The sequence below is a fragment of the Vigna unguiculata genome, chromosome 1 (assembly GCF_004118075.2).
Source record: "Vigna unguiculata cultivar IT97K-499-35 chromosome 1, ASM411807v1, whole genome shotgun sequence".
Classification (NCBI taxonomy): domain Eukaryota; kingdom Viridiplantae; phylum Streptophyta; class Magnoliopsida; order Fabales; family Fabaceae; genus Vigna; species Vigna unguiculata.
Genome location: NC_040279.1, coordinates 36,944,606 through 36,968,933, shown reverse-complemented (window position 1 = coordinate 36,968,933; position 24,328 = coordinate 36,944,606). Strand labels below are relative to the sequence as shown.

Below are 24,328 nucleotides of genomic sequence, written 5' to 3'. Positions count from 1 at the left end.
AGGTGAAATAATAACTATTGATAAATAAAGAAGAATAGAAAAAGAGAGATCATCGATTTTATAAAAAATTTGTAAAAGTAATAGTCAATTTTTAAAACTTTAATAAATTTATATTTAAAGAGTAAAATTGGTATTTTAAAATGTAAACACAAAAATAAAAATTCTCTTTATATATTGTTATAGATTATAGATAAAAATTAAATAATTTTAAAAATACAAATTGAAAATATATATGAAATATTAACGGTGCATAAAATCTAGCATTCTATGTGTTAACAAACACGAGTTCATACATCTTCTGTTGAAGGCAAAGTTGACAACTATAGCAGAAGAAGATTAGAAGGGTTTTGCAGGGGACCACATTGTGTCGTAGACGAAACGTAAACCGTGTTCGCTGTTGCACACCAAAAGTGTAACGTAGGTCACCTTTTTTCCTTTTTCTTTTGCTCATCACGTAAAAGTGGTGTTGGAGAGTCTTTCTTTGTAGAAAAGGTTACACTTTGTTGCAAGATTTCTCAAGATTCGTATCGATCACTTCCCCGTTCATGCCATGTTTGAACATCATCATTATCGTGTTTTGATTTTGGCAGAATAACCAACCATTTTAAAATATATTTATATTGTAGAGTTCCTAAATCTCTCGTTTTAAGGCTTGGTTTATGATAATGACGCATTAATGGGGAGAGCGTAATCTGATATTTGACTTTTTCACCCTGAGAGAGTCAGCAGGTGTGTTTTCTCAGATTAATTCTCACACGTCAAACTGCGAGAGAGGGAAGTGTTCGGATATAATGAGGAGAGAGACGCCACAAAGACAAGCCAAATTTCGATTCTAATTCTTCATAAACCTTAAACCTAGTCACATTCTTTCTCAAACCCCCCCTTCACTTTGTGCTGTCGTTTGTTCTTCACTGAAAAACATGAAGTTCTGCAAAAAATACCAGGAATACATGCAAGGCCAGGAGAAGAAGCTTCCAGGCGTAGGATTCAAGAAGCTCAAGAAAATCTTGAAGAGGTGCAGAAAAAACTCTCCATCCCAGAAGCCCCTTAATGCACCCCTTGCCGCCAAAACCTGCCCAGACCAATGCCCAGGTTATCAATCTTTTTTCCTATTTCCTTATGTTTCCAAGTTTCGATTTTTACCCCCTTACAGAGTGCAATCAACCGGAGATAGAGGGAGAAAAAAAAAGGCCTTTTTATCTGTTTTTCTACTCTATTAACCAATTCATTCCAAAGGGAACCTTCTGTTATTGTTATTAAGAGAGATGTTTTATTTTAACTTTGATTGTTTGAAGTATTCATCTTGTTCTGTCTATGATGTGGCTAACTTGATATAAGTATTCAGTGTGCGATGGAACCTTCTTCCCTTCCCTTCTCAATGAAATGTCAGATGTAGTGGGGTGTTTTAATCAGCGTGCGCAGAAATTATTGGAGCTGCATCTTGCTTCTGGCTTCAGAAAGTACTTTTTCTGGATCAAAGGCAGATTGCAAGGAAACCATTCTGCTCTGATTCAAGAAGGCAAAGATCTTGTCACTTACGCACTCATAAATGCTATTGCAATTAGGAAAATACTCAAGAAATATGATAAGGTATGCTTATTATATTTTCTGCTTCCCCAAACTTAGATGTAGTTTATTAGGTGCTTTTGGGGTTTTGGAATTGGATTAGTTCTGTTCCTATCAGAATTGGGGATTTAGTAAAACAAGGGAACTAAAGGTCTGCGCTAAAATCATGCAGATCATCATGGAAAAACTCTGGTTCTGATTGAATAGAAGTCTCAAAAATAAGTAATGTAATTTGAGTTTTTAAATATCCGTTTTGTTTGGTAGAGTTGGTGTAATGGTTAGTTTAGGTCATGTTGATGAAAATTTATGAGTGTTTGTTGTGTGTTCTTTCTTCTACTACTGTCACCGCAGATTCATTATTCCAAGCAAGGGCAATTATTCAAGTCGCAGGTCCAGAGTATGCACAAGGAGATTCTTCAGAGTCCCTGGCTTTGTGAGCTCATGGCCTTCCACATCAATTTAAGGGAAACTAAGGTAAAGTCAATGAAGGCACATGCTTTGTTCGATGGATGTTCTCTCACATTTAAGGATGAGAAACCGTCCCTTACTTGTGAGCTCTTTGATTCTATCAAATTGGATGTTGACTTGACTTGTTCTATATGCTTGGTAAGTTTCTCAATATTGGATGAGTTTGCTTCAAATTTAATGTATTTGAATATTACTGTTGTACCTGTGCAAGAAAGGTCTGGTAAAGTTAAATAATGATTTGGAATTTTAAATTGAAGTCAAATTCTGTTGCTTCCAAAACACTGAATGCTTATTCTTCAACTATTTTATTTGTTTATGGTTTCATTTATCTTACACTTTCCTAGACTGTTCTTCACTTATCCACTGACAATGTTCATCCTGGCTCCTGTTACAGGACACAGTGTTTGATCCAGTTTCTCTGACTTGCGGCCACATATTCTGCTATATTTGTGCATGCTCGGCTGCTTCAGTATCTATTGTTGACGGACTTAAGTCTGCAGATTCTAAAAAGAAATGTCCTCTATGCCGCAAGGTAAGCTCCTACAACTAATTGATTACTGTTACAAGAGTGTAAAACAAGGGAAATTTTTCATTTTAATTGATTCCATAACTTCACTCAAAAGATGTATATAAATCATGTGAATAACTCATGGTGAAATCAGGATCAAGCTCTAAAGCTTCATTTGATGTTAACCTTGAACAACATAGTTTATGGACTAATGTTCAGATCTTCCGATAGGCTAAACTAAACACAAGTTACCTTAGTGCTGAACAACTATATGGCTGTTAAGAATTTGCTACCAAAATCATTTTATGTCTATTCTTTTTCTGGATCATAACCACTTAAACTAATTGACTACTTATACTTAGTTCTTCTACTGTTTATCACAGAACGCTGTATATGAAGGTGCTGTGCACTTGGAAGAACTGAATATTCTGTTAGGCAGAAGGTAAATCCTACATATCCCATTATTTGGGGGCTTAAAACCATTATTAGAACATGTTTTGATCTTGTTTGTGCTAAATCCTTAAACAAACATCACTAATTTCAAACATTTTACAGCTGTCAGGAATACTGGGAGCAGAGGCTTGAGACTGAGAGGGTGGAGAGGATTAAGCAAATAAAGGAACACTGGGATTCACAGTGTAGGGCATTCGTGGGTGTCTAAGTTCAACATGCAGCTTTCTTAACTTGTTTTGTAGAGTATAAGGTTTGTAGTTTTAGTCTGAAATGCAAGTGTGCATGTTTGATTGTTGTTATGCATGTAACATTGTGAATAAGGTGAAGCTGCCTTTAAACTGTGCATAACTTTGTTGGTGGTGGCAGTGTTTTTACTTCTTGCATGACGTATATATATAGGTAAGGGATTTAATTTAAGAAATTAGTAGTGGTGTTCGTTGTATGTATTTTATCTTACTTTGAAAATGGATATAGAAAGTGTATTCATCTCATCAACCTTTATATTTTTAGCATATTGCCAAGTTAGTACTTAGTTCTTGATGGAAAAATATTGTGGATCACCTTAGAGATAAACACATCTACATTGGAATTTCACCATCTTCTAGATATTACCAATACTACATTTTGAATTGATCTTATTTTAAATTGTTTTGTTGTTTTAAATATTTTGTTTCAACGATACAAATACAAATCACATTTGTTGAATTTTATCTTTTTTATTAGGATACAATATTTCAATTATCATTAAAAATTTATTTAAATGTAAAGAAATTGTTAATAATTTAAAAACATTCGTATTAATGATTTTTAGTTAGTTTTAGTGGAAGTTATGAGTTTGACTATTTATTTTGGCTGACAGGGATATGATTTGATTTTTTTTTTTACCTTTTAATTGATGTTGAAAGACAAATTTTTCTAGTTGAGGCTGGTGCAAAAATAACACTAGTTAATGTGGATTATAAGTTTTTCTCATTTAGCATTATTGGTGATGATGATAAAAAAATCAATACAAATATTAATAAAAAAATAATCATGATAAATGTTAATAATATATATATATATATATATATATATAGTTTATACAATTTAAAAAAAAATAGTCTTTTCGAGATTAATTGAGAAAATCTTATTCAGCTCATTAGTTTTTAATAGACTATTGATCCACATACTTTATCTTTGTTATCTTTTACCTTTTCATTTCATTTTTATTTTCCAACATCTATTTTGCTAGGAAAAAATATTTATTGAAATATTAATTTCATGCTTAATAATATTTTACTTCAACAAAAAAATTAGTTCAGTAATCATAACAGTTTTGCATTACTTTAACAAGAAAATATAGTTTAGTAACTATTATTCTTTTAATATAAAAGTAATTAACTAAAGGCTTAATTATCATTTTGGTCCCCTAATTTGTTGGATTGGTTCATTTTGGTCTCCTTATTATTTTTTGGTTCAATTTGGTCCTCTAATTCTTTAAAAGGTTCAATTTGGTCCCTGCCATTAAGTCAACTTTAACACCATCTCCTTGACCTGCCACGTGTCATTTTGTGGAATTTTTAATTTTTTTTTTAATTTTTTTAATTTTTTTTAAATTTTTTTTAATTTTTTTTAAAATTTTTTTAATTTTTTTTAATTTTTTTTTTTAAAAATTAAACTGCCACGTGTCATCTTATGGTTGTGACACGTGTCAATTTGAGATTTTTTTATTTAAAAGGATGTACTGCCACGTGGCACGTAACAATTGTGCCATGTGGCACGTCACAATTGTGCCACGTGTCAAGCTAACATTGGTTGTTTTCAATTTAGTCCCTCTATTTACAATTTTGATTCAATTTAGTCCCCTAATTTTTGAAAATATTCAATTTTATCCTCTCTAATTTGATACCAAATTAGTAATTAAGCTTAATTACAACTTATATATATACATATTAAAATAATTTTTATTATATTTATAGATTAAATTACTCCATCTAACTATTCAAATTATTATTATTATTATTATTATTTACATGTATAAAAAATTTCAAGTGTAAAAAATTATAAGTGAAAAATGTAAGAAATGAAATAACATGAGTATTTAGGGAGTGATTTGATGTATAAATGATAAAAAATCATTTTAACATAAATATATAAATTGTAATTAAGCTTAATTATTAATTTGGTCTCAAATTAGAGAGGACAAAATTGAATGATTTTAAAAAATTGGGGGACTAAATTGAATCAAAATTGTAAATAGAGGGACTAAATTAAAAACAACCAATGTTAGCTTGACATGTGGCACAATCGTGACCTGCCACGTGGCAGTACATTTTTTAAATAAAAAAATCTCAAATTGACACGTGTCACAATCATAAGATTACACGTGGCAGTTTAATTTTTTTTTAAAATTTAAAAAAAATTAAAAAAAATTTAAAAAAATTTAAAAAAAAAATTTGAAAATTCCACAAAATGACACGCGGCATGTACGGAGACGGTGTTAAAGTTGACTTAACGGCAGGGACCAAATTGAACCTTTTAAGGAATTAAAGGACCAAATTAAATCCAAAAATAATAAGGGACCAAAATGAACCAATCCAACAAATTAGGGGACCAAAATGATAATTAAGCCTTAACTAAACTTATAAACAGTTTAGTAATGACTAGTTTAATTCACCTGTCTTACTTTATAGTTTGGTTTAGTTCGGATTAATTTTTTCTTCTAACCTACAAACTTGAACAACCCCTAATTATAGATGATTTGATGAGATGAAACAGAAAAATAACAGCAAGAAATTGTAAGTGTTTTTGTGTGCCTAGAAGTAAAGGCGATCCATATACGCTTCCTAAAAGTATATAACATTATTGGAATACTGATCCCACTCCACACATAAATTTTTCTGACATTCTTTGTCATGACTCATGATCATTTCCTATGCATGGATAATCCTAGATCGAACAAAATATGAGGATGACCATGTTTTATTTGTCACTGATATATGGGTGGTGGAGACAGCCATGCAAAGAAGAAGAACCGGAGATTCTTAATTTCTTATAGTCCAGTGGATCGGTTGGCATACTCTTGAACTAATGCCCCAAACAGAGATTCTCTCTGAAGCAAATTGGAAGGCTTGTCATATTCTTTCGCTAATCCTGACACAAAGAAAAAACAGAAAATTGAGGCTACTATGGTTAAAGCACAAGGATGATGCAGTGAAGAATCCAAAGAGATACCTGCGTCTACAACTAAAACTCTGTCACAGTCCATGACAGTGGGTATTCTGTGAGCAATGCTGATGATGGTGCATTCTGCAAACTCTTCTCTTATGATCTTCTGAATTACACCATCGGTTTGAGAATCAACAGAAGCTGTTGCCTCATCCATAAACAAAACTTTGCTTCTCTTAAGTATAACACGCCCTAGACAAAGCAACTGTCTTTGCCCCACACTCCAGTTCTCTCCGTTTTCCACCACTTCAATGTTCAAACACAACTTTCTCGTTAGCACAACCATCAACAAAACTAAACAACTCAAACAAATTACCAAAAAAGTCTCTACCTAAAGATTCAAGCTTTTCAGGCTTAGCAGCAACAACATCTTTCAGCTGACAACGCTCCAAGCTCTACCACAACAAAGTTATTAGACCGATGGATTGAAACTCTTCATGGGAGAAAAAGTTGATAGATTTCAATTGGTTCGGTACTTACCTTCCATATTTCTTCATCTGCATATTGTCCAATCGGATCAATGTTGCTTCTGACAGTTCCTTCAAAAAGCACAGGCTCCTGAGGAATGATGCCAAACCTTGATCTAAGATCGTGAAGTCCCAAGATGGATATGTCAATACCATCAACTATTATTCTCCCTCCCGAAGGTTCCACCAACCTAAATAGTACTTGAATTATAGTTGACTTTCCACTCCCAGTTCGACCCACAACACCAACTTTTTGTCCTCCAGCAATGCTTAAAGTAATGCCTTTGAGGACCAGAGGAGTATCTGGACGGTATCTCACCTGTCCACCAGAAGCTTCAGTCATCATGGTAGTGTTGTACAGTGCAAATTAATTATGGAAAACTCAAAATTAGAAACAGTGCCATGTGCTTTTAGATGTAAAGCGATCAATTTATTCATACTCAAGTTACCTGCAAGTTTTTGATATGTACATTGCCTTGATAAGGCCAATTTGAAGGAGGTAGATGATCCTTGATATTCCATTCTGGTTCCGATGGAATATTTGTAAACTGCTTTATCCTCTCAACAGACACCATCTTGTTTTCGATGAAACAACTCATGTATACAGCCCAGAACAAGACAGTGTTTAAGGACAACCCATAAGAGAGAGATAAACCGACATTTTCTACATAAAAAAGAACAACCCAATCAGTTTATAATAAAATTTGGTTGTGACATATATAATATAAGCGGTACTATGATTTAAACTGATTTGTATGCAGAAAATAGACACAATCGCAAGAAGTACGCAATTTAAAGAAGTATTATTGTGATGAGAGAGTGAAATTAACATAAATAGACAATAGACACCAAATTTTAGAGTTTCTTTGGTGTCAGTTTACCTGGCTTTATGATACTGCTGGGTAAGATGATCATGAACATGGCAGAAATGCAAAAGACAAAACTTCCAATCAATTCTATGCGAAATCCCAACCACTCCGTAGAACTATAGTTGTGGAAATCTATTCTCAAATTACCATTCACCCGTTTCAGATTTTCATCACAGAATATCTTTTGCTTTCTGAATGAACGGATTGTCATGACCCCTGCAATGCTTTCAGAGAAGTGATGAATAACTGGGGCTTTGGTAATTGAATCCATGCGAGTAAATTCCCGAGATGATGCAAGATAGTAACCCTGAAAAAACAGGAATCGTTTATTGTTTTGCACATTATGAAACACACATTCATATTACAAGATGGAAAGCATTTTCAGTTTTACACATTTGCAACCAAATAAAGCCTAGGCATTCGAGCATTTGGGTAATAAAATTCATACCCGGTACCACATATTTAACCAAACAAGAGGAATTATCAAAATCACAGTTGGCCAAGAATTTTGACAGGTTATGATGAAGATGCCGATCGTTGTTAAGTACATGATTATAACAACTCCCGTGTACAAGGGTAGAAGGACATCAACATTGGTTTGATCAGTGGATGCCTGCAGAAGATAAAAAAAGAAAAACAAGTCATCATAAGAGTGTGATTAACATATGAAATGTAAAAGATTATATTTATGAAGATGTTCCTCGCTGCACTAAGTTCTTTCTTACCCTGCTTAGAATTCTCCCAGATGGTGTGGTGTCAAAGAAAGACATGGGCGCATGCAAGATGCTATGAACAATTTGTGTGAAGAATAATTGTGCGGTCCTTAGCCCCATGAGAGTAAAGAAGTAGGATCTTGCCAGTAACAAAACACAGGAAACAACAGCAATAATTGCATAGACGTAGATGAACAGAGAAGGGTTAAACAATTTAGCACGTTCTTCTGAGGATTCATATGCCAACCAGTAATCACTTGCCATCAAAGACACTTGCCATAACAATGACAGGACCAATATTGTTGTAATGCCCCACCACCCAAACGCCTCGGTGCAATAGAGTTTATACATACGGAAGCTCACTTTTCCAGTTGCTCTCTCTTCTTCTTGGACGAGTTTAGAACTTTTCTTGCTACTCTTAGGCTTATCAATAGAATTGTTATCACCAATAGTTCCCCTGTTAATTGAAGTTGTCAATAGAGCCATCGTTGGTTGGTTCAAATTTTCAACTGGCATGACCATACTGTGCTCCACTAATTCCATGGAGGTCTCATGCGCAACGACGAGAGCTTTAAAATCCATTCCAGACTCTAAAAGATCGTCATATTTCCCTGATTGAACTATCTTACCGTCCCTTGTCACCTTTATCAAACAGATACAAAAGTATTTGAATTACTCCCCCAATCAATCTTAAGAATAGAACAAATGAAGAAGCATAACAGCGTGAGGAAAAAAAACTTACTAATATACGATCCACATTATGTAGGAAATCTACTTGATGTGTTACAAGAATAGTGGTCTTGCCTCTTAGAGCTCCCCTCACGCATTTCTATATAAAGCCATTCCACAAACATTAAAAATCATAAACTTTGCACCTAGACTAAGGAAGAATATTTAAGTAGAAATGAAGAGTTGTTTGATAAATAGTATGATATCTCCAGTTTGTTTACGCTGTCAAAAAAGTTGGATCATCACCATAAGATCATGAGTTAAAATCTAGACAAAGTTTTGAGTTCAACCCTCTCCAATGTTAGACCAATATCAAAATGGACTGTGTAGAATTTCTTAATGCAACAATTCAATGAATACTAGTTAAACTCTTCAAGCAACAAACTAGCACATGCCTGAGCCTGATACAATTTAGCAATGAATGAATAAGTAAAATTACACTAAACGTTGTTTGGAATAATCACCTTAAATATTTCAGAACCAGTATGAGCATCAACAGCACTGAAGACATCATCAAGAAGATATACATCACAGTCTTGATAAACAGCCCTGGCAAGTTGTATACGCTGCTTCTGGCCTCCACTTAGGTTGATACCACGCTCTCCAATTTCTGTCTGGTCCCCATAATCCATCATTTCCAAATCTTTCTCCAAACAACACACCCTGATAGCTTCATCGTACCTCTGCCTGTCCATTGGTAAACCAAAGAGAATGTTTTCTTCAATGGTCCCATTTTGAATCCAACATGTTTGTGCAACATAAGCAACACTCCCACAAACCCGAACCTTTGGCAGAAATAAAATATTACATAATCAGACTCAACTGTAAACATCCTTAAAAAAGTTCTAAAATTTTAACTAGGAATCATACCTTTCCAGAAATCTTGTGCATCTCTCCAAGAATTGATGCAAGAAGGGATGACTTTCCTGACCCTACGGTCCCAACAATCGCTGTAAGCTCACCCTTTTTTACTTTCAAATTGATATTTTTCAAGTCCTGCTGGGTGTTACCATCATCCCAACTAAAAGTTCCATGTATGATTTCCACGGCTGTTTCTCCACCACACCCTTCCTCTCTCTCAACTGAATCATTCGACAATTCTCCGCTCAACATGAACCTATCCAACCTCTCCAGTGATATCCTTGCTTGCGAAAGAGATATCATAGACTGTGGGAACGTCCTAATAGGTTCCTGCAATAACCTGATCAAAGCTGTTGTGGTGAACACTGTGCCTGCATCAAGTTGAACTCCCAACAAAATAGCCGTTCCAAATGTAAGAGTTGACACCAAAAGCGGTGTGCTCCACAACACAACAATGGTGCCACAAATTGAGAACAGCAGCTTGGAGAGCCACCCATACTCCGTTTCACGGAAACCCAAAATTCTCTGATTGAAATGTTCCTCCCAGGCCTGAAACTTGATCACACGCATGTAGCTAAGCATCTCATTCACAGCTTTCATTTTGGAGTCCCGGCTCACCATAAGCTTTTGTTGGAACTTGTAGTTTCTTCGGTTGGCTATCATAGAATAGACAAAAACAGCAAGCAGAGCAAGAAACGCGCCGATAACTGAGGCACCTAAACAATTGTAAAGCAGAACCAAGCCAATACCAATTTGGAGTGGCATCATCCAAAGAGCGTGTAACTGGAGCATCATGTCAGAGAGTTGCTGGGTATCCACAGCCATGTAATTCACAATTGTCCCTATCCCATGATCCTGCCGAGCAGAGAATGATAGCTTTAACCCCTTTCTATACAAAGAGGAGATAAGAGTGGAGCGTATAAGCATCCCAAGCTTTTGAGCTTGGAAGTTGAAATGATGAGTAGCCATGACTTCAATGAACTTAGCAACGAGAAGAATCAGCACCAGGTAGTATCCTTCATATTCAGAGCTTCTCTTCCCTGATGTGAAATCCACAAAACTTTGAATCAGAACCGGCCCCACAAACATGACACAGAGCCTAATGATTGCAAGCACAGCATTGAAGGCTAACTCCTTCCAAAAGCACCGAAGCAAAGTCATTCCAACAGGATGCTTTAGTGTCTCGTTTGAAATAGGCCATTTAGATTCAAAAATGGATGACATTCTCTCAGCTCTGTGCTCCGGAGACAGCGTTGGAATATCATCAATCTTCAGCACGGACTTGTACCCTTTACTCAATAAGGGGTTTATCCAAATCCAAGAAGCCTTGGATAATATAGAAGCTGAAGCAAAACCAGTAACCTCGGATTTTCTCTCAGAACCATCATGCAACTTAGCTTCTCCGTCCACAAGTGGTCGTGTTTCTTCTGTCGCCAAAACAACGCCGGTGGATCCTTCAACCGCCACTGCAAGAAGAAATAACGACAGAGGGAACGAAATGAAAGAGGCCACCTCGTCCACTCCGAAGCCGAAGGCTTCATCCACGTCCACCGAGACCAAACGTATAACCGCAGAAACAGTGAACAACAAAATGACAAAGAAAGATACAATCCAATAAACTCGAACGGATAGAGGGTGCGCAACGGCTTGAAACCTTTTCTCCTGGATGATGAAGAGTGCAAGCACAACATGTGTTATGGCCTGGACTAACCAAAACACCTCGTCAACCTGCTTCCACGGCGCCATGGAGGAACTTCTAAACGTAAGAACAGAAGCAACCGTGTAGAGTATAGCCAAAACAACCACTACAGTTATGGTTAACTTAAACAGTATAGTTATTGAGAAAACGGGTCTGTTCCTTCTGATGAATGGTCTGCTGAGGTCGGTAGTGGAGCCACCATTGAAGGTGGACCTTTTCCAGAGCTTGGTGGCAGCAAACACGAAGAGAAACACGAGGAGCACGACATCAACGAAAAACAATATAGCTCTTTGAGGACAAGGTGTGAGGAAAATATATCTCAGCCATTGAAGCATAGTTGAGACAAAAGTGTCCTCTGAGGTTTGTTTCGCAGGGAATGCACAGGAGAGGGTTGAAGATGCGACAGACATGTTTGTGTGTGTACCCTGGTGAAACTTTAACTTCAACTCCAACTTTTCTCTCACAGAGTCTCCTCTCCCTGTTACTTCATGCACCTCTCAGAACCAGAGGTCGCAATGAATTATTATAGAAAGGTGTTGCAATGGCAACACCATGCACACGAATTTCCGCGTAAAGTGATCGAGTTTTTCTTGGTAAAATACTAGCACATTAAATAACAAGAGATATGAATCAGATCAAGTAATGTTTTCCCTTTTGTAGTAGCATTTACATTTATGAATTATTAATTGCTACTAACCATTGCGAGTGAGTACAGCTAAAACATTGAAAGTATGTGAAATTTGCAGTAGTTGTCTAGAAGATGTACAAAGGTTACAAAAGATGAAGTGCGAAGAAGGAAAGTCAGTATCTGTTCCTGGACTTCTTCGTTGTTCTGGCTACAAAATAATAAATGATGGGGCTATACCTTTTGGTCTTTCCTTTTTCAGTTTTATTTCCAATTAGGAAAATTATTAGTGGTTATGACAGAGAAACGTAACATATAGTATAAATAAATAAAAACTAAAGTTTTTTAAAGTAACTTTGATTTAAAAAAATGAGAAGAGATCAAAATTATACAAAAAATCGAAAATAATATAATACATTTTACAAATTTTTTAAATAATTTTATCCTTTTTAGCCTACCAAACATCTTACTTTAATTTATTTAATATGTTTTCTCAATTTTTAAATTTTTCTCCATCTTTCAATTCAAAGTGTTAAGTTCGGTCATAAACATGTTAATTTGGGCCTAGTAAAGTTCTGTATATGTTAGTTCGTTGGCTCCTACTTCTTCCTCCATCCCACTTTTTCTTCCTGCACCCACATAAAAGCTATAATTCCCAAATTATCCATTATTAAAAATATAATAAAAATTCCTATACCTCCTATTTTTAATATGTTATAAAGATATTTTTATTAATTTTTGATATATAATATTATACAAATATGTGAAATATAAATTTAATATAATTATTTGAAATATAAATTCAAATAAATAAATATTAAAGTATGATGTAATAAAATATCAACACAAATACATCTAAAATTTTAAAACAAAATTTAAATAAATTTAGTGTAAATATATTTAAATAAACTTAAATATTTTAAATGTATTTGGCAAACATGTAAATTTTAATAAAAATATATTTAAAACATCTATATAAATGTTAAATTTGTTCTTAATTTGGAGAATGACAAAATTGCTCAATTTGATTTTAATTTAAAAAAAAATGGGATTGAATTAAATAAAAATAATAAATATAGATACCAAATTGAAATATAAACACTTACTTGACATATGGCATAACACTAACTTGACAAGTGGTAATTTTTTTATTTAAAAAAAAATTAAGAAAAAAAATCACAAACTGACATGGACTTATATTTAATGTTGTCAGCTTACTACTAACTAGAATGATGTAATGGTTACACATTTCAAAAAATAGGAACCCAATTGAGTCAATCAAAACATGAGGACCTACTTGAGGTTTTGAAACAAATATTAGGACTAATGAAATATTTTAACTTTTAAATTATAATTGTATTGCATATTCACATATTTACAAAAATATAATATAGAAAATATAATATTTTCAATTATTTTTATTTCAATTTTTAATTTTTAAAAAATAAAATAAAATAGAAAGACAAATGGGGCAGTGAGTTAAGGGTGGACCGTCCTGCATTTGGTGGACTAGGCAGGCTGAGCCAAAATGGGTTGGCGGATTGAAATTTTTAACTTAGCTCATCCCATTTTGACGAGTTAGCGGACTGACCCACGAGACACAACCCATTTTGACATCCTAATCTTTTTGTTACTTCTATTATTTTTGTTAATATGAACGGTTTATAATTCATGATCGTACAATGAAGGTTTAATGGAAGCTCTCCCTATGTTTTGCACTAAAAGTTATCTCCAAGCATGTTGTCTGTGCAATTGAAAAATAGAGAGAGCAACAAATAACTTATTTAAGTTCATACACACTTTGACACTCAAATGAAGACAAAGAAATTAAAGGTGAGTGGTTTGCATAAAAATTATTGAATGAAATAAAATGTTCAAGCATACCAAATCATCAATTGAAGTTGAGATCATGTGTGTCAATTATGCTTCTAAGAAATATTAATCAAGCAAAATGTCTTTCTAATGACACAAGGTTACAAGTTAATGAGTTGAGAAAAAATGTAATTTTTGCTATTGTGATAACAATATAAATATTGGACAAAAGATATTTATGCCAAGAATTTAGTGTCTTCCAATTTTAGATTGCATTTTAAATTTCAAATAAGACAATTCCCAACATCACTATGATTTGCAATAACAATCAATAAGACTCAAACATAATTTCTCAAGAGTTGGACTTTACTTGCCATGTCTAATATTCACATAAACAACTCTATTTTGTTGGTTATAGAATAAAAACAAAGAAATGATTGAAACTCTTATGGAAATGTATGTTCCATAACTAGAAATATTGTCTAAAAAAAATCTTCGAAACTCTTTAAAAATGTCAAATTTACAGCATTTGCAATACAAAAATGATATACACTTTCTTCTTAATTTAGTTTTATTTCTATTATAAAGTATGTTTATTAAAATTATGCTTTCAGCTATTTTGTAGATTATTCGCAAATAGAAAATATCGATATAAGCTTTTATTATGAATAAAATCCTTCCCATATCAATCTAAAATTTTGAGATAGTACAAAATTATTAAAATCTAATTTAATTTTCATGAACATTAATTAATATTTGACATATACTTTAATTTCGACATATAATATAATATGAATAATTATTGTATAATTTTCATATTAAAATATATTATTATATTTTCATTGATCAGTTTATACTGTACCTGTGTGTTGCACTGGTATGAAAACCTAAAAACTAGTAAAAAAAATCAAAGGTTGAGAGGGGAAAGAAAGAGATTTATCCTAAGGGTGGTTAGAATTAGGTTCATTTTTATTTATAAGTATTGTCCTGCTCGCTTATTGACTTCGATGTCATATTTTTTTCCAAACATCCACTTGATGATTAATCATTTTTAATGTTTATTATCTACAACTCAACTTGTAGAAATAAGAAATTTCATCTCATTAAAAAACTAGACAAAGGATAAGTGTTAAAGTTTAAGTAAGGAGTTCAATGCTCAAGAAGCCAAAGGAACATTCAAGGAAGAGTCAAAAATCAATTAAAAATCTCTCATTCAAATCATTGATCAAGGCATAAAGAAAATTACAAACACAAAGAAAAAAAAATTGCTAAAGATCCACACTCAAGTGACACAGACACACTTGCAACTAGAAACAAAAACTTCATTCCAGAGAGTAGCACAGAGAGATTCTTAATATAATGTTTGCAATGGAAGTCCTAAAATTTATTTCACTTTTATGATGTTTTTAACTAACAACGATACTAGGCCAAAAAAACCAACACAAACGTAGAGTAGCATAGAGAGATTCTTAATTTCTTATAGTCCAGTGGATCGGTTGGCATATTCTTGAACTAATGCCCCAAACAGAGATTCTCTCTGAAGCAAATTGGAAGGCTTGTCATATTCTTTCGCTAATCCTGACACAAAGAAAAAAACAGAAAATTGAGGCTACTATGGTTAAAGCACAAGGATGATGCAGTGAAGAATCCAAAGAGATACCTGCGTCTACAACTAAAACTCTGTCACAGTCCATGACAGTGGGTATTCTGTGAGCAATGCTGATGATGGTGCATGCTGCAAATTCTTCTCTTATGATCTTCTGGATCACTCCATCAGTTTGAGAATCAACAGAAGCTGTTGCTTCATCCATAAACAAAACTTTGCTTCTCTTAAGTATAACACGCCCTAGACAAAGCAACTGTCTTTGCCCCACACTCCAGTTCTCTCCGTTTTCCACCACTTCAATGTTCAAACACAACTTTCTCATTACTACAACCATCAACAAAACTAAACAACTTAAACAAATTACCGAAAAAAACTCTACCTAAAGAGTCAAGCTTTTCAGGCTTAGCAGCAACAACATCTTTCAGCTGACAACGCTCCAAGCTCTACAACAACAAAGTTATTAGACTGATGGGTTGAAAATCTTCATGGGAAAAAAAGTTGATAGATTTCAATTGGTTCGGTACTTACCTTCCATATTTCTTCATCTGCATATTGTCCAATCGGATCAATGTTGCTTCTGACAGTTCCTTCAAAAAGCACAGGCTCCTGAGGAATGATGCCAAACCGTGATCTAAGATCGTGAAGTCCCAAGATGGATATGTCTATACCATCAATTATTATTTTCCCTGCCGAAGGTTCCACCAGCCTAAATAATACTTGAACTAAAGTTGACTTTCCACTCCCAGTTCGACCCACAACACCAACTTTTTCACCTCCAATAATGCTTAAAGTAATGCCTTTGAGCACCAGAGGAGTATTTGGTCGATATCTGACCTGTTCACCAGAAGCTCAAGTCATCATGATAATGTTGCATAGTGCAAATTAGTAATGGAAAGCTCAAAATTATCGGGTTAGTAGCTTAAAGAAATAGAAATCAATGAATTATTTTTCAAAGGATGTGCTTTCAGTTGTAAAACAATCAATTTCTTCATACTCAAGTTACCTGCAAGTCTCTGATATCTACATTGCCTTGACCGGGCCAATTTGAAGGAGGTAGTTGGTCCTTGATATTCCATGCTGGTTCCGATGGAATATTTGTAAACTGCTTTATCCTCTCAACAGACACCATCTTGTTTTCGATGAAACAACTCATGTATACAGCCCAGAACAAGACACCGTTTAAGGACAATCCATAAGAGAGAGATAAACCAACATTTTCTACATCAACCAAACCACCCAGTCAGTTTCATTATGTTAATAAAATTGACAACAGCAGAAATAACACTCTTATAGAAAACGAGTTAATTTAAAGAAGCAATACTGTAGTGACATTGCCTTCGGAGTCGGTTTACCTGGCTTTATGATACTACTGGGTAAAATGATCATGAACAATGCAGAAATGCAAAAGACAAAGCTTCCAAGCAACTCTAAGCGCACTCCCAACCAGACATTGCAGCTATAGTTGTGGAAATCCATACGCAAATTAGCATTCACCCGTTTGAGATTTTCTTCACAAAAATTCTTCTGTTGTCTGAATGCACGGATTGTCATGACCCCAGCAATGCTTTCAGAGAAGTGATGAATGACTGGTGCTTTGGTAATTGAATCCAGACGAGTTAATTCACGAGATGATGCTAGATAGTAACCCTGGAAGACCATAAATGAGATAGAAAACACAATTTGTTAACATAATGTATACAAGATACATTTAATTCTGAACAAATTACAGTGTGATTATGAAAGCTTTTCAAAAACAGCTTAATAAAATTCATACCCGATACCATATATTCAGCAAAATAAGAGGGAATATCAAAAACACCGTTGGCCATGAATTTTGACAGGTAACGATGAAGATGCTGAGTACTGTGATGTACATGGAAATGACAACTCCCGTGAACATGGGGAGTAGGACATCAACATTGGTTTGATCAGAGGAAGCCTGTGGAAGTTAAGAAAAAAAGTGATCATTGGCGTGTGATTAAAATGTGATATGTAAAAGTTTACATCGATTAGGATAAAACTCTTGAATATGCTGAATGTCTAACACAACATACTTGGGAAACAAGGTTCTTACCCTGCTTAGAATTCTCCCAGACGGAGTAGTGTCAAAGAAAGACATGGGCGCATGCAAGATGCTACGAAGAATTTGTGTGAAGAAAATTTGTGCAGTCTTTAGCCCCAAGAGTGTAAAGAAGTACCATCTTGTCACTACCAAGATAACCGAAACAGCAGTAATAATTGTATAAATGTATATGAAGAGAGAAGGGTTAAACATTCCACTTTCTACTGAGGTTTCATACGCCAGCCAATAATCACTTGCCATCAAAGACCCTTGCCATAACAAAGAAAGAACAAATACTAAAGTAATGCCCACCACCCAAAAGCCTCAGTGCAGTAGAGTTTATATATATGTAAGCTCACTTTGCCGGTTTCTCTTTCCTCTTCTTTGATGAGTTTAGAACTTTTCTTGCTAGACACGGCCTTTTCAAGAGAATTGTTTTCATCACTGGTTCCGTTGTGAATAGAAGCCACCACTGAAGATTTTGTTGGCCTGTTCAAACTTTCAGCGGGCATGACCACACTCTGCTCCACCAGTTCCATCGAGGTCTCATGAGCAACCACCAGAGCTTTAAAATCCAGACCAGAATCTACTAGATCATTGTACTTTCCTGATTGGATTATCATGCCGTCTCTCATCACCTTTAACAAGCACATAGATAAGTTTTTGAATAACTCTCGAATCAAATCGAAGCAGAACAGCATGAGAAAAAAACAGACTTACTAATATTTGATCCACATTATGTAGGAAATCTACTTGGTGCGTAACAAGAAGGGTGGTCTTGCCTTTTAGAGCTCCCCTCACACATTCCTATATAAAAGACAAACGATAAACATTATTAAAAGTATGTCGAGTTTGTCTATGGACTCGAATGAATCACGTCATCCCATAAACATTTGAGTGATGACAAGGTTGTCGGTTCAATCCACTCAATGAAAAAAATTCTATGAGGATTAATTGAGAATAGCCCACCTTAAATATCTCAGAACCAGTATGAGCATCAACAGCACTGAAGACATCATCAAGAAGATATACATCACAGTCTTGATACACAGCCCTGGCAAGTTGTATACGCTGTTTTTGGCCTCCACTCAGGTTGATACCACGCTCTCCGATTTCTGTTTGGTCTCCATAATCCATCATTTCCAAGTCTTTCTCCAAACAACAAACCCTGATAGCTTCATTGTACCTCTGCCTGTCCATTGGTAAACCAAAGAGAATGTTTTCTTCAATAGTCCTATTCTGAATCCAAGATGTTTGTGCAACATATGCAACACTTCCACAAACCCGAACCTTCCACAGAAATATATGATTACTACGATCAGACTTAACTACAAACATCCTTAAATAAAACAAAATAAAAAAAATATGAACTGTGATTCAGAAAAATCATACCTTTCCAGAAATCTTACGCAACTCTCCAAGAATTGATGCGAGGAGAGAGGACTTTCCTGACCCTACAGTCCCAACAATTGCTGAAATCTCTCCCTCTTTTATCTCCAAATTAATATTTTTCAAGTCCTGCTGCGTGTTATCATCATCCCAACTAAAAGTCCCATCTATGATTTCCACTGCTGTTTGTCCACCACATCGTTCTTCTCTCTCAATTGAATCATCCAACAATTCCCTGCTCAACATGAACTTATCTAGTCTCTCCAATGATATCAATGCTTGTGAGAGAGATATCATAGACTGTGGGAATGTCCTGATAGGCTCCTGCAATATCTTGAACACAGTTGTTGTTGTGAAGACCGTAGCAGCATCAAGTTGAACTCCCAGCAAAATAGCCGTACCAAACGTGAGAGTTGATATCAACAAGGGCGTGCTCCACATCACAACAATGTTGCCACATATTGAGAACATCAACTTGGAGAGCCATCCATACTCAATCTCACGGAATCCCATAATTCTCTGGTTGAAATGTTCCTCCCAGGCCTGAAACTTTATCACACGCATGTAATTAAGCATCTCATTCACAGCTTTCATTCTCGAGTCACGGTTCTTCATCACATTATACTGGAAGCGGTTGTTCCTGCGGGTACCAATCACAGCAAACACAAAAACACCAAGAAGACCAAGAAAAGCAGTGATCACTGAGGCACCAAGACAATTGTAAAGTAGAAACATGCCAACGGCAACCTGAAGCGGCATCATCCACGCAGCATTTAACTGAAGCATCATGTCAGAGAGTTGCTGGGTATCCACAGCCATGTAATTCACAATGGTCCCTATCCCATGATCCTGCCGAGCAGAGAATGATAGTTTCAACCCCTTCTCGTACAAAGCGGGATAACAGCGCTCCGTATAAGCGTCCCAAGCTTCTGACATTGGAAGTTGAAATGATGAGTACTCACAACTTCAATGAACTTAGCAACGAGAAGAATCAGCACAAGATAGTATCCTTCATATTCAGAGCTTCTCTTCCCTGACGTGAAATCCACAAAACTTTGAATCAGAACCGGCCCCACAAACATGACACAGAGCCTAATGATTGCAAGCACCACATTCAAAACCAACTCCTTCCAAAAGCAACGGAGCAAAGTTATTCTAACCAGGTGTTTCGACTTCTCGTTCGATTTAGGCCATTTTGATTCAAAAATAGATAACATCCTCTCAGCTCTGTGCTGTGGAGAAAGCGATGGAACATCATCGGTCTTAAGTGCGGACTTGTACCCTTTACGCAACAATGGATTTATCCAAATGAAAAAAGCCTTAGATAACATAGAAGCTGAAGCAAAGCCAGTGACCACCGACTTTCCCTCACTCCCATCATACAACCTAGTTTCCTCCTCAACAAGTTGTCGACTTTGACTTTCTTCTGTCGACAAGACAATGCCGGTGGATCCTTTAATCCCAGCAAAAAGAAGAAATAACGACAGAGGGAGTGAAATGAAAGAGACCACGTCGTCCACCTTGAAGTCGTTGCTTTCATTCACGTCCACGATGACCAAACGCATAACCGCAGAAACAGTGAATAACGAAGTGACAGAGAAATTCACAACCCAATAAACACGAAGCGCAAGAGGGTGTGTAACAGCTTCAAATATTTTCTCGTGGATGATCAAGAATGCAAGCACCGCATGTGTTATGGCATGGACTATCAAAAACACGTCGTCTACTTGCTTCCACGGCACCTTGGAGGAGTTGCTATATGCAAGAACGGTAGCAACCGTGTAAAGTATAGTCAAAACAACCTCTGCGGTTAAGGTTAGCTTGAACCGAATAGTTGAGTTAATGGATCTGCTGTTTCTGACTAGTGGTTCATTGAGGTGAGTGCCGAAACCGCCATGGGAGGTGAGCCTTTTCCAGAGCTTGGTGACACTAAACACGAAGAGAAACAAGAGGAACACGACATCCACGGAGGATAATATAGTTCTTTGAGGACACGGTGAGAGGAAGAAAAATCTCAGCCATTGAAGCATAGTTGAGATAAGCATGTCCCCTGAGGTTTGCTTCACGGGGAATGCACAGGAGAAGGATTGTATCCATGTTGGAGATGAAAAGAACATGGTTGTTTCTGTCCTTGGGAAGAAAACTTCACCTTCGACGACTATGTCCACGCAGTGTCATTGCTTTATGAAATAGACCTTAGACTAGAGAACCAGAGCTACATCATAAAATATTATTTAATTATTAAACACGCATTTGGTTCGAACAATAAAATAATGAGACCACATTCCACGAACAGTTTTGAGAATGAATAATGTTGAGATGTCTTCCAAAAGTCACATGTGAGAGGAAGACAAAGTTTGAATTGTGAAAGCCCTTGATGAAGGTAAAAAATTGAAGGTTTATGGTGGTGTTGGGGAATCTACAGATAATATGATGTTTATCTTCTTATTTGTAATTAACATATGTAACTGAGTTCCAACTCATTGATATGAGAAATTTTAACTTTTAGCAAATCACCTTTATGGATGAACAAATTAAGTAATTTTTATATTCAATCATTTTACTATAATCATCCTTTGGAAAGCGAAGCCTGAGGACCATTTATGCAGGTTGGTAACCAAAAGCTGCAACCTTGATCGAACAACCTTTTTCAGCACCAACAACATGTGAAGACGTACCCGTGAAACTTTAATTCCTATGAGAGAAAATGGAAAACTGCACAAAATAAAAATGCAGATGGTTGAGCAATGGAAGAAGATTGTGTCATGAAAAAGGACAAAATAGGTAAACATGTACGAACGGAACAGAAAGACACGTCCACATAATATGACAAATAAAACAAGGAAAAAGAATATTTTGGTGATTAATTTTTATATTTGTAAAAGAAAATATTGAAAGATAAAATAATCTATAACAATATATAAAAGAAAATTCTCCTTTTTTATGTTATTTTTAAAATACCAATTTTACCCTTTTAAAATAATAATTTATTAAATTTTTAAAAATTGAGCATTACTTTTATAAACTTTTTATAAAATCAGATATATCTGTTTTTTCTCTTCTTCTTTATTTATCAATGATTATTCTTTTATTTGTTCTGATATATTTCACTTTATTTTTAATAAATATAATTTTAATATATATATATATATATATATATATATTAACTTAATAACATTATAATATTATCAACTACTAATATAATATCATACATATATCGCGCCTGTGTTATGTCAGTAAATATAAAAGAAATATTTTGGTCATTAAAAACTTTAATTTTTATATTTATAAAGAAAATTGAAAGGTAAAATAATAAATATAAAAGGAGTATTTCATTTATTAAAAAAGTTAATTTTCATACTTATAAAAAAAGAAAAATATTGAAAGGTAAAATAATAATAAATATGAAAGGAGTATTATGATTATTAAAAAAGGTAATTTTTAAATTTGTAAAAAAATAAAAACATTGAAAGTAAAATAATAAATATAAAGTGTTTGTAAACTTTGTTAGATGCCAACTGTCATATGAAATAACAAAACTTAATTAAGAAAAATATTAAAAGTAAAAGACAACATATACTTTTAATATAATATAATGTTAGGTATCATGAAATTCTTCATTTCAATTATGTTATACTTTAGAAGCTTCGTCAATCATTTGTCAACATATAAAAAAATATAAAAAAATAAAAATAAAATATTACAAGTATAGAAAATCACTTCAAAGTAATTTTAAATTTATGCATAGAAGACAACATATATTTAAATAATTTTAAACTTTGTTTTTTATTCTATTTATAACTAATTATGAATTGTTACATGTATTATGAAATATTGAAACACTGATTTAATGTGCGAATAACATCATGTCCAGTGAGTTATTCATGAAAGATAGTTTAAATAAATAAATAAATAATAAATAGTATATTCTGAATGTTCTTACGATTGATCTAATCATATCTCATCGGTAAAGTATGAAATGCTTAAACCAAGGAAATAGCAAAGTGTGAATCTTGTATATTTTCTCATTTTAATCTTACCATTCTTTTTCTCTTTGGTTAAAATTATTTAGTTTATTAATTTTGATTCACTTTATTATTTTTCTTATTTTAAAGCATGTTAATTTCTGTTTGTTTTTTTTTCTGTTGGTCTCCCAAGTCAACACAATCAAACAAAGTACAGTGCGACCAGTTTCTTCTGCAGTGCTATTTGAAAATAGGTTTCACGGAATTTCTTTAGAATCTGAGCCATTACGTTTTTTCTGTTTCTTCATTCATCACACTTAACAACATATTTGAAAACAAGAAAGAAAAGAAAGTCTGGTAGGACTTTAATTTGTAATTTGATTTTACTGAATATTGAATTTAATTTAACTTTATTAAAGTAGTTTTATGAAGAAGAAAAATTTGGAACCTGCCAACAACAAAGACAAAATAGTTAACCTAACATTGTATTATAAAGAAAGAAAGTGTACTATGCCTATTAAATTACTACCTTTAGAAGTGTGACAAATTATAAAACATACTATAATCTTATTTTAATACAAGTGTGCAATTACGTGCAAATTGTTTCAGTGGGTTTTAACATGTCAAAAATTCTTCACTAATATGAGAAGAAAGGATTGAAAATATATATATATATATATATATATATATATATATATATATATTATGTTTGACTATATTCATTTGACTTTACTCTAATGACAACATAAAATATAATTAAATGTATGGCTGACCATATAAACTAGTTTACAGAGAATTATTTTAAATTCATTGATAGTTTTCTAATGTATTATAAAGGTTGTATTCAAATAACTAAGATTGATTTTAGTTTTTAATATTTCTATTTATATTTAGTTTTGTTGTTTTAATTTGAAAATGTAATTAAATTTATACATCTTATAATTTCAATTATTTTTTAAGGAATGAACTCCAGTTTGTCATAGAGAAAACTGCACTTCCATTGCTCAGGTTCAAGCTTAGTTACTGGTTACCAATCTGTAGTTACTATGTATTTCATTGTATTATGAATCACAAAGCACATACCTAAATGAATTATGCACAGTGTTTAATGGTTAAATAAATTATGAATTGTCTAAAATTCTAAAATAATAACTACATACATGGAATAGTTACATGCTATTGTTCCTATATTTTCTACCAAAATAAAAGGACACGATAGAGAAACATAAAATTGTGAGGCTGAGCGGATTGAAATGATGGATCAAATGTTTAACCTAATCTACATAATTTTCATTAGATTGGTGGGTTGATTTATCAAAAGTTCATTTT

At 34.0% G+C, this 24,328-nt stretch overlaps 2 protein-coding genes and 1 pseudogene across 3 annotated transcripts; 1 reads left to right on the top strand and 2 right to left on the bottom strand.

Moving 5' to 3' along the window:
- Positions 1-454: 454 nt before the first annotated feature.
- On the top strand, positions 455-3,507 carry LOC114162338 (E3 ubiquitin-protein ligase BAH1-like). 2 transcript variants are annotated; one of them, XM_028046203.1, is made up of 6 exons: positions 455-1,092; positions 1,346-1,590; positions 1,918-2,040; positions 2,429-2,566; positions 2,926-2,984; positions 3,098-3,507. In XM_028046203.1, the coding sequence occupies exons 1-6, from the start codon at positions 921-923 to the stop codon at positions 3,201-3,203; spliced, it is 843 nt and encodes a 280-aa protein (XP_027902004.1). In that variant the 5' UTR covers positions 455-920; the 3' UTR covers positions 3,204-3,507. The 2 variants fall into 2 exon arrangements, with proteins under 2 accessions (XP_027902004.1, XP_027901996.1); XM_028046195.1 differs by having other exon boundaries at positions 459-1,092; positions 1,918-2,172.
- Positions 3,508-5,765: 2,258 nt separating this feature from the next.
- Positions 5,766-12,000, bottom strand: LOC114181134 (ABC transporter C family member 14-like). The gene is made up of 11 exons (XM_028067494.1): positions 9,851-12,000; positions 9,445-9,765; positions 8,994-9,080; positions 8,264-8,893; positions 7,987-8,151; positions 7,551-7,845; positions 7,119-7,333; positions 6,683-6,988; positions 6,534-6,597; positions 6,209-6,448; positions 5,766-6,127 (listed from the first exon to the last, which is right to left on the bottom strand). The coding sequence occupies exons 1-11, from the start codon at positions 11,948-11,950 to the stop codon at positions 6,027-6,029; spliced, it is 4,524 nt and encodes a 1,507-aa protein (XP_027923295.1). The 5' UTR covers positions 11,951-12,000; the 3' UTR covers positions 5,766-6,026.
- Positions 12,001-15,164: 3,164 nt separating this feature from the next.
- On the bottom strand, positions 15,165-21,395 carry LOC114184795 (annotated as a pseudogene).
- Between the last annotated feature and the right edge of the window lie 2,933 nt (positions 21,396-24,328).

Bases quoted from the DNA above. Each gene is read 5' to 3' on its own strand.
- LOC114162338 (XM_028046195.1), top strand. From the start codon at position 921: ATGAAGTTCTGCAAAAAATACCAGGAATACATGCAAGGCCAGGAGAAG. The intron at 1,093-1,345 runs GTTATCAATCTT...ATAAGTATTCAG, and splicing joins CTGCCCAGACCAATGCCCAG to TGTGCGATGGAACCTTCTTC. The intron at 2,985-3,097 runs GTAAATCCTACA...AACATTTTACAG, and splicing joins AATATTCTGTTAGGCAGAAG to CTGTCAGGAATACTGGGAGC.
- LOC114181134 (XM_028067494.1), bottom strand. From the start codon at position 11,950: ATGTCTGTCGCATCTTCAACCCTCTCCTGTGCATTCCCTGCGAAACAA. The intron at 8,152-8,263 runs GTAAGAAAGAAC...TATCTTCTGCAG, and splicing joins CTGGGAGAATTCTAAGCAGG to GCATCCACTGATCAAACCAA. The intron at 7,846-7,986 runs GTATGAATTTTA...CTGTTTTTTCAG, and splicing joins GGTTAAATATGTGGTACCGG to GGTTACTATCTTGCATCATC.